At 36.7% G+C, this 14,925-nt stretch overlaps 1 protein-coding gene and 1 long non-coding RNA gene across 2 annotated transcripts; both read left to right on the top strand.

Moving 5' to 3' along the window:
- Positions 1–784: 784 nt before the first annotated feature.
- On the top strand, positions 785–7,961 carry LOC139982122 (interferon-induced very large GTPase 1-like). The gene is made up of 3 exons (XM_071994724.1): positions 785–900; positions 1,577–1,834; positions 2,860–7,961. Exons 1-3 carry the CDS (start codon positions 834–836, stop codon positions 7,734–7,736), a joined length of 5,202 nt encoding a protein of 1,733 aa, XP_071850825.1. The 5' UTR covers positions 785–833; the 3' UTR covers positions 7,737–7,961.
- Positions 7,962–12,275: 4,314 nt separating this feature from the next.
- LOC139981429 (uncharacterized) lies at positions 12,276–14,895 on the top strand. Its single transcript, XR_011797844.1, has 3 exons — positions 12,276–12,659; positions 13,333–13,487; positions 13,759–14,895. It is a non-coding gene; the product is annotated as an uncharacterized lncRNA (long non-coding RNA).
- The last annotated feature ends 30 nt before the right edge of the window (positions 14,896–14,925 follow it).

Genomic DNA, 14,925 nt, shown 5'->3' with positions numbered 1-14,925 from the left:
TATGGCTTGTAATCAAACCGAGAAACGATCCATTAATATGTAGAAGTTTCCATAAACGTGGACGCAGGTTGCGAATATTCCAACTTGGAAAAGAAATTTTGAAGCCTTTAAAATACGTTATGGTAGTTAAACTTCGGGACATAGATTTTTTTGTATCACGTCATGAGACCTCAGATCGCCATTTTGTTTTCGTAATACTGTGTCACGGATGATTGCTTTGCGGGGTATGTTGTTTAGCTGCTATACAGTGCGTATTAGTAACGTCCATTTGAAAAAGGGAAACATGTAATGGGATTTTGTTTCGTTGACAATTTGAGCGCCACTGAATAGTGCGACCTCATTATTTTTCGGTTGTTTTAGTTGTACATCACCGGACTAATGGAGTCACATTTGTAAACAAAGAATTGTTCAATGATTGTTTCGTCGATTTGCCAGTTCGTCATAACGTCTTCATGTAATACATAAGCTAACAGGAACTGCGGATTCGATTAACATAAATATTGAACATATAATCTGGTTTACTACAGAGCTATAGAGTCTAATTAATGAAATGGTGACCATATTCTCTTCCAACTCTTATTGTTCAATCTGTGACAGTTTGGTATAGTTTAATACTCGTTTATGACTTTTACAAAATGTCTACGAATAAATGCATAGTTTAAAAAAAATTAAACGCTAATGATTATTTTGGCACCGAATGCGTTCATGGGTACAAACACTATGTAGTTTTGATAGTCGGGTTTGGTACTGTAATAGCACGTCCTAACATGAAACAATCTTCCCTCTGCAGTTGACGCTACACTGGAGTAATCTACACAATCCGTGAAAGGAAGATGGATGCAGAAGAACCGAGTGGAAGTCAACCTGCGAAGCGTCGAAAGACGTTTCACGAAGAGAACAGTATGTTATATAAACATATTTATAATCGGGTGCATATTACATTGTGGTTTACCGCTAAGGTTTCAATCACTGTTGTGTTTATATTTCTTTTCTTTATTCCTTTATTAAGGTCCCGTACAAACAAATGTCATGAATCTCCTTTCACTTGTTGCTCTCACTGCTTGTTGACGTCAGTTTGCTTTACTTAATACACTATAAAGTATTCGATCTTGCCTTTTCTAACGTTATTGGATATTTTACTACTAGAATGTTTCTTAAACTCTGTGATTATCTCTTTCTATGAAGATATGATGTTGAGTAATTTACAATTGGTTTCTGCTCACAAATAAATATAGCTTAATCCACTACCCATTAAATATTTTTTTAAGTCAACCAGGTAAAGTGACGATATTTCTTTTGAAAGTAATAGTCTCGAGTTATCAACCATTAAGAACATAATTTTTTAGATCACGAATATTTCCCTGATAGTATAGACTTTACACATACGCAACCAGTCGCTTTTAGTTGCCGGACCTTGCCAAAATTGAGTAATTATCAACTCTTCGATCAACATACTATAAAAAATTAATATCTATCGCAGATGAAAATTGAAAATTATATAACGGGGTTGGTAAATCATATTTGATCCCTATTTTGAGCTATTTGGCGATTGATAGAACGTTTTTCTTATTTACAGGTTCTCGATATTTGAATATGCTAACTGAAGTTGAAGCTGAACTTGGCACAGAAGATCTAGAGAAATTAGTTGATATAGCAAAACATGAGGATGAGAATTTCAGGTTTGAAAACACGGGTGTACAAACAAAAGTTTTGGCAAACATTGGAAACAACGGGTTATTTACAGAGAATGATCTGTCATGGCTGGAAGCTGCTCTGATGAAGGTTCACAAACGTGATGCAGCTAACATTGTATGCAATTTTGCATACGAGAAAGGTAACGAAAACATTTTCAGCACATTATCCTTTTGTCGGACAATTTGCCTCGAATCACTAACTTCAAAAGTGACTAGAATAAGCAATTTTCCTCATAGAAATTAACCGCCTCAATTACCATTAACCAATCGCTTCGAAGGCCATAAAACCCCGTGTCATGGTTCAATATGGTATTGTAATGCTGGGGGAGAGGGTAGGGTCACTCGATACATTCATAGAATCACAAACGTTTCAATTATTGGATATCACTCTCCGCCGTTACACGAAACTAAAAACAGAATTTAAAGTAAATGCCGTCACATACTGATTATTTGAAGAGAACTATCAGTTTACAAGACATTTTAATTTTACGGTTACTTAGCTGCAGTGGCGTAGCTATTCTTTGTTGTGTAAGGGGGAAAAGCCAAACTTTGTTCTCAATTTAAAAGTCAGGGGAAAAAATTGTACTAATACGGCATGTCATGACATTACGACTGATACGAGTTGGGATAGGTGGAGGTTGTTTTCTGACGTATGTTCTGTGGAGGTTTGTGACGGGAGTTCATCAAGAGGTCCTTAAGAGGGCGTACATGCAAAATGGTACTATCATCTTCGTAAGTTAACGAATATTCTTAATAAGACTTTGCGTGCGTGTGTTGTAAAATGTAAGCAATTTGGCAGAAGTTGAGGAGATGGGAGTAGGCACGTGTGCCAATGCTCTTAGTAGCTACGTCTTTTTACATATTAACGATATAAAACAATTACAACTACTTAATATTACTTGTGGGTATAGGTGTACGCAGCTAACTCATATCTGAGTGGGCCAAAAGGAGATCTGTGGACTGTTTTATATTTATTAATAGCAACAGTCAAGTTGCAGCACCCCCCCTCTCCCCGTTCCCTCTCTGGTTTCGCTTTTCCTACATTAACAACTCTAAATCCGTAAAATTGAACTGAATTTAAGCCTAGCAAATATCTTTGTAAACTTGCATGATTTGTATAAATTGTTGTTTAATAACTTTTCGTTCTTTTCATTTGCCTATATAGATGACAGCGACCATGATTTTCCAAGTGAACCAGAATCTTCGAATGATGAAGAGGAAGACGACCTACCAAAAACGTTCGAAGATTTACTAGAATGCATCGGTTTAGTTGGTAAACATTATAACAAACTTACTCTGCAAGAGTTTCTTACTGTACGAGATTGTAGTACTAACACCAGTTTAATGCACACATTCTGGCAGAAAATCACTTCACTAGACCACAGGATTGTTTTATCTCAGAATCTTCTTCCAGAAAATATCAGTATGCGCGATTTCATATTTAGTCTTCTCCATTGTTCTGATGATTTTCTCAGACAAGATATTTTAGAGAAACTATCAGCCTGCCAGTTGGCAGTGCCTTTCCTCCTCCAAGGGGTAAGAGAAAAGAAACCTGAAATACTTCGTTGGGCTTGCCGTAGAATCGTCAAAAAATGGCAAGGACAAGATGATCCATTCTCCCTGGAAAAATCCATTATAACGCACCCAACATTTACTGTGGCCATTTTGCGAATTGGCGATGTGTATATCTCTAAGTCACAAATACTTAATCGCATGTTGTCTTTGTGTCAAGGATATGATCTACATCATTTTTTCTTAAATAGCGAAAGTGACAAAGTGAAGCCAAAATATTCACTAGGAACTGTTGAGAGCATTTGGTTTCTTCCTCGGAAGGGAACAGATAAAGAAACAATCAAGAATGTAACAACATTTCTTAATTTAAGAGGAGATTGTAGAGCTTTCCCGATCCAAACAGAGTTTTGTTGCAAAACAGCAGACTTGACCATAACATTTGTTTCAGAAGTAAACAAGGTAGATTATGTAGAGTACGTTAGAAATATTAAAAGCGCATCAACCAAATCTCTATTCATCGAAGTAACTGTAAAGGAGACGAATATCCCGGATATGAGACCCCTGTTAAATAGTCAATCGATACTTGTGGGGGAAACTCAAATAAACTGCCTTGAACAAAAATTATGTGAATTTGTAAGTCAATGCTACCAGCGATATAAAACTTGCGGTACACTGGAAAATGTGACAGACAGCGATATAGATTTTGATGACGAGAAAAATGAGAACCAAAATGCAAGGAAGCTCATCAAAGATATATTCCAGAGTTTTCCGTTCAAAAGCTGTCTAGAATTCAAGAAGAAATGTTTCCCGCTACAAGAATCATGGCAGGAGTGGGTTCAATTAGATAGAACTCGATTTGATTCAGATAATATTAGGGAAGATTGGTCTTTTGAAAAACACAGAGAAAAGACCAATATAGGAAAGAAAAACAAAAGAGAAACACAACTTCAAAATCACTTTTCACAGACGATGAAAATATTTTACAATGGTATAAAGGACACAGATAACAACTTCGCTCGTTCTCAATACATATTTTGTTTTCTTCATGACAAGATACAAGAAGTAGTAAGTGAAGATACAACCAAAACTTTGAGATTAATCTCTACTGCAGAAAACAAAGACTCTGAAGAAGTAAATAGGTCAGACCTACAAGAAGCAGTTACAAGTTGTGAGAATATAGATGCGTCTCATTCGACAACCCAGAATATTGACGTTAAAACTAACGATGTTGTATTGAAGAAAGTCAGATGTGAAAATTTAGGAAGTGAACATTTTCTAAGAGAGATGGGTCAACTGTATGAGGCATACATGGATATTTATGACAAACTTGCCCTATCGAAGGAAACGGCTGATATACCTTTGTTTCCGTCGATAGCTATGAGTTTAGCTTTACAGATGCATCCATTTGAATTGATGGATGGTGACACTGGGTTTGTACCAATAACGTGGATTACCGCGGTACTTGACAAAATGACCGAACATTTACACGACCCAAGGGTTCTTGTAATCAGTGTCGTTGGTGTCCAGAGTAGTGGTAAATCTACCCTCCTTAACAGTATGTTTGGTTTACGGTTTCCTGTTCGCGCAGGACGTTGTACACGTGGTCTCTTCGCTCGATTTCTGAAAATTGAAGAAAACCTAGCAAAAGAGTTGGGTTTCAAGTATTTCATTATCGTTGACACTGAAGGAATAAAGTCTATTGACCACGATGACCATAGGTTTGATAATGAACTGGTCACGTTCGCACTGAGTATTGCTAACGTAACGATTTTTAACATAAGTGGTGAAAATATCGGTCCGGATGTTGCCGGTATTTTACAAATAGCTGCGCATGCGCTGATGCGGATGAAGGAGGTTGATTTAGAATGCAGATGTAAAATAATTCAACAACGAGTATCCGATCTAACAGCAGCAGACAGAAATAAAGCCAATACGGACAAGATTAAAGAAACACTTGATGAGGCGACAAAGTTTGCTGCAGAAGAGGAAGGCTTGGAGGGTCGTTATAAGGAGTTTTCCGACGTTGTAGATTTAAAATTTGACGAAGATTTGCAGTACGTTCCAAGCCTATGGACCGGAGGAATGGCGCCCCCAAATCATATGTATGGAGAGAAAGTTGTCAAAATAAAACGAGGACTCTTACGAGATGTCAGAAATAAAATAATAACTCCAGATTTAACCTTATCTACATTCACAGGTCGCGTGAGAGATGTATGGAGCGCCGTTAAAGAGGAAAACTTTGTCTTTAATTTTAAGGACAGTGTCAGAGCTGTAGATTACAATCAGTTTTGCCTCTGTTATAATGAATGGATAGTGCAAATGAGACAAGCAATAATGGATAAATCTAATGGCTGCCTTGGCGGCGTCAAATCTGCAGTACAAAAAGGTGACCGTGTTGAGTCATTGATAACACCTTTAGAAGACGAAGTGGAATTGCAAAGCGGACGACTGAGAGAAGTAGTAGAAAAGTACGTTTTAGACCATCCTCGCAAGAGCATGATTTCTAGACATAAACGAGGATTCCTGGAGGATGTTCATATTGCAGTGAAAGATGCAAGACAACAGGCACAACAAAGGATAACGGAAGAATACGAGATTGAGAAACTTGAACATAATTTGCCAAATCTGGGACCAAAATGGTTGGTGAGGATGATTACTGACGTCAAAGAAGTAGCAAGTACAACGGCAGTTACTGAAGAATTACCGCATGCAAATATATTCGATGAAGACCAATTTGAACATGAACTGGATGATTTGTGGAAAAAATGGACGAAAGAAATCAGACAAGAGAGTGGTATTAAACAAATCAAAATATCGCCGTCTGATGTTAAAACGTTATGTGATAAGTTATTGTTAAGAATGACACGGGATATGGCTATAGGGAGCGACATTCATAATTTATTATCAAAGGAAGGAGGAATAGAAAAACACATCGAGTTATTAGATTGTTCAAAGTACATCAACGATAAGCAGGTTAAGGCTTGGATTAAAAATAGAGCTGCTACTCTCAAAGAAAAGAAAGGCCCTAGGGAAAGAGAAAGCGAAACGCCGGAAAATGAAATAATTCAAAATGAAAAACAGACAGCTATCAATATCATGACACTATCTATTGAATCATCGATAGATGAGCTCAAGGGTCAAAACAGAAAGCATTTTGATAGAAATTTTTTTCAATTGCTAGTGCGAAAAACACTAAAAAATCTTTCGAAAAAGACAGAAGGTGCCATAAAACTACCAAATAGTTTAATTGCAAAAGGACTTATACACTTATGTGGTAGGGCATTTAATGAGGTTTTTAAGTATACAGAGGTTAGTGATGATAACTACAGTAGTTATTTCCACCAGGAAAATGGTATAGTGAGAAAAACCTTTCGTAGTTTTATAGAGCAAAGAAACTTGGAATACAACCTATCAGAGGTCCTTTATTACTACATAGAAGGAGAGTTACGGAACAAATTTGAACATGTTTTAAAGAATTTTGATTACAGTGAACTTACTAAACGATTGAGTTTACCTTGGGACGTCTTTGAATACGAAAGTCGAGACGTGATTGAGCATGATTGGGTAGGTAGTTTATATCATCCATCTATGTGCGACATCATGGCATGGTCTCGAGACTACTGCGATTACTTACTTACAACAGATACAGAAAAAAGGGAAATTGATCAATTACGTTTAACTGTCTTCTACGATCTGACCAAATTGGAGAATAGTTTAGATCGCAATGACTCATATCAAGACTGGATCGGTGGTCTGTTAGAGACATTTGATATAGACTCGTCAGTGCGACGTACATACGACATCTATGATAATCCTCGTCCTCTGGAAGTCTCTCGTCTTTTAAAAGAGCGTATAAATGAATGGAATCCACGGGAGGAAGACGACTGTCCTGCATTAGACCACTCATCCTTGAAAATAGCAGCAGGACTATCGAATGTTTGTAAGAAAACCTGTCCAATGTGTGGTATGTTCTGTGATAATATTATGAAGAGTCATACAATACATTCTTCTCATTTACATCGTCCCAGAGGCATGGCATGTGAAACATACCCTGATACTAAAAGACTGGTATTAGAGGATTGCTCTTCATCCATCCTACTTCCTGATGCAATGTGTACGAGACGTGGAAAAGTATTCCATTGTAAAGATTACAAACATTATTACCCAGACTGGGATATTCTTCCTTCTACAAATGATCCTGGTAAACTATTCTGGCAATGGATATTTGTACATGATATGGAGGGATACTATGATGACTATGATTTAAAGTTCCCTGAGAGCTGGTTAAACATTACAGAAGAAGAAGCTGTACAAAGCTTAATCGATGATAAAATATTAAAGACGGAGATGAGAACGAATCAAAACCAACACAGTAAGGACGATAATGACGAACAGAAGCTTGTTGCAGATGAAGAGGATGATTCAGATTCTGAGGAGAGCACAGAAGCAGATTCTGCGAGTTCTAATAGTCCCTCGGATGATGAACCTGAAAGTTTGTCAGATGATGAATCCGAAGTAGTTCAGTCATAAATTACACATAGTAGAAACGAAGACATAGCTGTAAAATATAATATCAAAAGCTGGGAACGCGATTAATTTACTTCAGCCATAAAGTGTACATATTATAAATGAAATCACAGCTGGAAATTACATATTGTACGGCTCACACAATTTCAGCTTTGATAAACTTGTTGAGGTTTATGATATATGAAGCAAACATCATCATGAATTCCGTTAACTTCCAGCACAACAATTTTTTTACGATACATTTCGATTTCGATACATTTATCACGACAAGAAAAATCACTGAATGACAAAAGGTATTTCAAAACTTTGTTAACTACATTATAAATAGTTACCCGATGTCAACAGTGAGACGAATCACAAATACACTGCTTCAAGTAAAACGATAATTAATTCATACAATATACTCAAACAATAATTTATCTGGTTTGGGAGTGAAACATACAGGGAGGGGATGAAGTAAGTTTATAGCTAAAATTATGAATCTATCGCTACAAAACTTCATTTCATTCAATGTTCAGAGTTAATTTCAAATTTTCATTTATAAGTCATAATCATAGAAAATGTTCATGTGTAGATCACGTTTACGGGCTTCTAGAGCGCGGACGGGCTCGGGAACTTGACCTGCCGGCCTTTTTTTATGAAGTCTTCATATTTCCACATCTATATTCTGTAACGCAAATCGTTATTCTTTATCCCATATTTTCCTGGCCCCCTTATTGACCACGAACCGAGACCATTGCTGTCATTTTATGCACAAATCCAAGAAAATGTCAATCGGCTGATGACTATTAAAGCATTCTTGAAAAAATATGAACTATATCTATCTATCCGTCGGTTGTTCTGTCGATTGTCCGTCACAGTTCTCTTATGCTAATGAGTTTTAAGGTCTTCCGTAAATGTTCCTCAATTTGAATCAACGTAAATTTAGTTTCATTTTCTGTATATACTAATTACGGATAAATTCATTATTATGCTTATGCACTGTACTGGGATCATGTAAATAACCAAATTTTAACTCATGAAACAACTAACAAATTAACATATTTCTTTCAATTTTCCCTTTTTAGTTTATATTAAAAGTTACACGTTCCAAAACCAATAGCATATTGTTCAAAACAGTTTTAAGGTTTGTTGTAGATTTTTCTCAAATATTGCGTTTAAATAAACGGAAAATAGTTCATTTTCTGTATATATTTACTACCGATCAATTGATTATTATGCTAATAGACTGTACTGGGATCATGTAAAATACCCGACATATTATGTCGTAATCATAAAGAATATTCATGTATAGATCACGTGCTTCCAGGGCGCGGGAGAGCCCGAGAACGTAACCCGTAAGTCCTCTTTTTGAAGATTTCCTCATGTATATTATGTAACGCAAAACATTATTCTTAACCCCAAAACTTTCCTGGCCTCCTTATTAACCACGGCCTAAACCCCCTTTTCTATTTTCATTTTATGTACAAGAAGACAAAGAAAGTTTAAATCGGCGGATGATGTTAAAGCATCCTTAACAAACTATCCATTATATATATATATATATATATATATATATATATATATATATATATATATATATATATATATATATATATATCTGTCGGTCTGTTGTTCTGTTGTGATGTTAGCTGTTTGGATTCTCGATTGTCCGACAGCTCTCTTATGCTACTGAGTTTTAAGCTTTTCCGTCATTTTTTTCTCAAATATTGCATTTGACTAAACGGCAATAACTTTCATTTTCTATATATATTTACTATCGATAATTAATTATTATGTTATGTATTGTATTGGGATGATGTAATCATATTTTCATCAAATGAAACAACAAACAAATGTACATTTCTTAATTCAATTTATATTAAACGTTACAAGTTCCAAAACTTTTAACATAACGTTCAAAACAGCTAAGTGGTTATCCATTTTTTTAATTTTCGTATAATGATAATTATGTTAAGAAGTACGTTGTGTGTAATACGTGACATTTTTTCGTGCACGTAACAGAACGACCACAACCGCCACGATACTTGGTACGTGTTGTACATATGTTGCTTTGTAGAAAGCTAATATTAGGAGAAATATAATGAAGGCCTACAATCTTTTCCATGTATTACTTACTACGCTTTCATTACCTTGAATTGAGATAAGGTAAATTGACTTGTTTTAATGCTCTTTATCTAATGATTTTGAGATCGAAGAAATGTCATTTGCGATTGATCACAAACCCAAACTGTTTGACATTTGGTCACAAAGGGGCAGGGATTGTACCGGGGTTACAGGGGGATGTGTGTTCACCATTCCCTTCACTCTTGTGACAAACTGAAAAGTCATATTTTAACCTTTTGGTAAATTACATGTGCCAGTTTTTATATCGCAAATGAATACGTGTTATGCAGAGAGGGCCGTTTTTTGAAATTTTCAGATGGGGTTTGGGGATTTCGCAAATCAAATTTACAATTCTTCAAATTTGGTTGCCCTCCAGAAAATCTTCTTTCGCCGCTATTGAATGTCAGAGAAAGTCGACTGTGTTTGAGCAGTAGACTTGATAGCCCTCGTGTTGGCTTTTTCGTGTAGAATTTAACTATATAATCCTCAGCAAAGCATTACATTGTCTATTAGAAAAATATATTTAGAGAAGTTTTTCTTATGTATGTGTTCCTTTGATATTCATGTAGTAAGGATATATAGTTAAAGTGCACCTTTTAAAACAAATAACTTTAAGTTTCGTTCGACTTCAGATATAATTTTCGGTTAAACTGTGCATCACTACTGTTTATGATATTTCATTCATAATTCTGAAGTTAAACGGTAATTAGAGAGTGAATCGCAAAAACTTGAGTTATCTTGTGTTTATTTTTCTGTGTACCCGTTTCATTGTGTAAAGCAAAGGAGACCGAGGCCGACAATATCATAGTACCTATGATATATGGTAGAAGATATTTAAAAAAATGTTCATCTTGCTGCTGGACATGTTATAACAACAATGTGGTGCTCCCATGTTCCCAAACCTGTGCTCATGTCCATGCACTATTCAAATCAGCCTTACCGATCCATCCATCTCAGCCCCTGAAAATCTGTCAATTCTTCAATAATGATAGATGGGGGCGTCCTAATATAGGGTGAATTCCTGAACCCTCTGGCTGAAAGGGAAAAAAGCCAGTTGGGGTAGGGGGGGGGTGGTCCAATGGAAAAGGGATAAGTGAAAAGCTCTTGTGGTTATAAAATGGGTGTTGTATAGGATTGTCACAAAACCAGAAGAGAGGCATTGAAATTTATAATTAGCTATTTCTTGGAAGAGTGAATTACGTAACAACCTGTGTTACCATCAGGGGACTGCATGAACCACTCTTTAGCATATAGACAACGAAATAACCCGGGAAAACAATATTATGTTTTTTAGGTGTTCCAAATAAATATTTGTTCATCTTTTATTGTTTTTTCATTACAATATTACACTATGTACTTGATCTTTTACGAAGCACTGTTATGCGTGTTACAGTATAATAATGACTCAGATCGTATCTCGAAAAGTTGGTGGTTCGTGGACAAATCTGACATCCACAGGGGGTTCGTGGGGGGATAAAGTAAAAGAAACCTGATTTATAGGCTTCGTATAACCTGAGTGATGAAAGACTTCGTATCACCTGAGCGATGAGGCGATCATTTAAAGGCTTCGTATAACCTGAGTGATGAGGCGATAATTTAATGGCTTCGTATGACTTAAGTGATGAGGCGATACGTTAAAGGCTTCGTATAACCTGAGTGGTGAGGCGATAATTTCTAGGCATTTCATAACCCGAGGGATGAGGCGATATGTTCTATGGCTTTGTTTAACCAGAGTGATGAGGCGATAATTTAAAGGCTTCGTATAATCTGAGTGATGAGGCGATACTTTAAAGGCTTCGTATAACCTGAGTGATGAGGTGATAATTTCCAGGCTTCGTATAACCTGAATCATGACGCGATACTTTTTAGGCTTCGTATAACCTGAGTGATGAGGCGAAAATTTAAAGGCTTCGTAATTCACTTCAGTTATTTGTTTCTTCACAATTTAAATACAGAGGAGTTAAATAAGTGGCAAAATACATAAACAACAAGGAAAATTGTGAAAGGAAGCATTCCATATAAACCCAAGTAGGCCATCAGCTGAAGGTCGAAATTCGCTTGTTTCGTTCCAGCAACTGCGGGTCTAAAATTTCTCTACAGCATTGAATACATAAATTAACTAAGATTAATGATCCAAAAGTTCTCCATGTACTTGCCTGCAGTTTTTTTGCAATTCCGCTCGAAAGATGGAACTATATTTTTTATTGCGTATGTTAAGAAACCTGCCGTTTTACGTTCAAAAGTTGTGCGCCAGTGAGATATCTGTACCATGTGATATGAATTGTCCAATGAGCCATGAGTTCTGTGTGCAATCTTTGTAGAAAACAACAAACATGGCGGCTCCCACGGGCGCTAGTCAGTCTCCGACACACGGAAATCTACAGTGCTCAGTACACATTGAATCTGTAAAATTTGAAGCAGTCAATGCACTGACGAATAAACGATGGACTAAATTTACTTCCTGCGCTAAAGATTGGCTTAATCTCAGCGGCGGAGACAGTGATATCGCCGTACTACTGATTACTCCATGGCCTACTACGATCAAGCGTGTGTTCAACAGCATAGTATGATGGGGTTCCACGATAAGTGTTACAGGCGGTTCATTGATAGCAAGCACATTGCTGCAAGAAAACGGACAGTTCCAGAGGAGACCCCATATGATTTTAAACGAAGAATTGACGGAAAAGGTCGAGGAAACCAAGCAGAAGCTCTGGTGTATTGCCTGTTCAATTTATTATATGTGGGAAAAGAAACAATACATTACTCGGCGTTGCAAACGGGTGCAGGACAAGCTGCAGCAGGCAGAGACTTTCGATGGAGGTAAGCCTAAGCATACTACACGACTCTACTTGTACTTCTGTGGCATAGTTGAAGTGTTAAGAAAAGTTGCATAATGCAAGATCAGTAGCTCTTGAGGGATAGAATCCAAGTCAAAGGGCACAGTGTTGGACCTGAACATAATATAATTAGTGGCATGGTCATCTGATTTGTTTTGTTATAAGGTGGTAGGAACGGAAATTTGTTTCAAATTCTCCATCTGGGGCACTAGCCTAAGTGTTAAATACAGGCTTCATAGTTTTCTTACTGTGGCCCTTTATTTGAATGATAGAGATATTATATTAGTTAGAAAAATAAGTGTAACAAAGGTGCAATAAGGTTAGGTTTGCAAGGTCTTATGGTCAGCCTGTCTAGCTTTACCAAAATGAACAAGTATCTGTCTCCTTTATTATTAGTAACAGATATAATCTACCATTGTATAATTTAAACCATAACATTAAGAGATAATGTACTGTACTATCAAAAAAAGCCTGTTTTAATTCTTTTTTGCATGACACTGGTTTGCAAAATTTGAATGTGTCTTTGTTTGTCCATAGAAGATGAGCAGATCACATGGTATATAAATAAAATTGTCTTAGTTCTTATTTGTTCAAACTTACATTTTGATCAACAGAAAATGCAAAACAATTTGCTTTTTTATTTCATTTTATTAAAGTATTGCTTCGACAAGCAGCAGAGCGGAAAAACATGAGCCCAGATTTTATGAATATTAGAGGAAAAGACCGTGTTGCCATTGAAGTGAGGTACCACTCTCTATGTTGAAGAAACTAGATACAATTCTTGACAAGGAAGACATACAGATCTTGAAAGGTAAAGTACTCTCTTCAATGTGTGGTTCATTGAGTGTTCAGGGGTGGATCTAGGACTTTTGGAATATGGGGGTCCTCCCCCAAGGAAAATTTAAAAATTCTCTAAACGCTTTGAGATGCAATATCAGGTTAATCTTTCCATTGAAATTATTAAAGTAATTTGCAACATATTTCTAGCTGAATTGTGATTATATTGGTACCCCATCATAAAATGTGAGACTCAAAAATATCCAATTTCATGATACAAGGTGTTCTGTTCATCTCCTCCTCAGAGCAGAGTTTACCACCAACAAAAGATGCTCTGATCCAGCATGTTAAGCGCTGCACCAACCAGGCTGCTATTCACAGTAGGGCATTGCAGCAAAGCATTGATGCACTCTCACCAGAGGGACATGGATGGAAACTTGAAAATGATGACCTTATAATCACTTGGATGACGAAGCCACCTGACCCAGATGTTTTGCTTCAGTGTGTCAGCAGTAGCTGTAGAGTCGGCAAATGTCTTAAAGGAAGATGTTCCTGAATGAATGCACAACTACCGTGTACAGACCTATGTAAATATAGAAATTGCAGCAACTTCCAAGAAGATGTTGAGATTGTTGATGCAGGGGAAGATGATTTGGAGGATGAACTGTGATGGTGTTAAATCTTGATATCTTAGTCTGAAATTTTAATCAAGTTTGAAGTTTGTGAAGAGGGTTAACTTTTTCAAAGTCATGTTGTCATTATTTTGTTCCCCAGAGTTTAAAGGAACCAGAAAACATGATCTTATTCATATATTCATTTTAGCTATTAGTAGTTTTACGTAGATTACCCTACCTACCAGACACCTTATGATAAATATCCACATTTTCTTCAAATCACACTTTTTTTGCTGAGAGGGGAGGGGGGTGGAGGGTGTTATGGGCATGCTTTACCTCTTGCATATTCACAACTACATTTACTAAAGACGATGACGCAAATACCGCGTCCTGAAACCAGTCAGAGGTTTATATACTGTTGTTGGGGAACCATCGCCCCTGACCCTGTTCCAATATCACGGTTCTTTATTGTTTTGCCGTAACATTTCGTTACCTGTTTTGTTCATATTGTTAACACATTTTGTGCATCTGTTCAAGTTTTGACTGAAGGATATTCAAGTCTTTAGTGACTTTTATTTCATCTAATTATCTTCACCTCTACTACGGAATGGACTTTCCCTTTTCCATACCATATCTGACTTCCATGCAGTGAATTGAAGTGGATCCTGTTATAACTAGTACAACTGTCCTTGGATGAACTTTTAATCACTTATTAATTCCTCGCCGCGCCTTTTGATGAAGAACCTGTATCTTGAATCATCGCAAAGGCCCAGCTCCACTACACCATTGAGTGTATCGACCCAGTCTTAATAGATACATTATTTCTTTCTATCTGGGGCTTAAGTTAACTGTCTTCAT

The sequence above is a fragment of the Apostichopus japonicus genome, chromosome 1 (genome assembly GCF_037975245.1).
Source record: "Apostichopus japonicus isolate 1M-3 chromosome 1, ASM3797524v1, whole genome shotgun sequence".
NCBI lineage: Eukaryota > Metazoa > Echinodermata > Holothuroidea > Aspidochirotida > Stichopodidae > Apostichopus > Apostichopus japonicus.
Note: the sequence above shows the minus strand (reverse complement) of the source record. Positions and strands in the feature narration are given on the sequence as shown.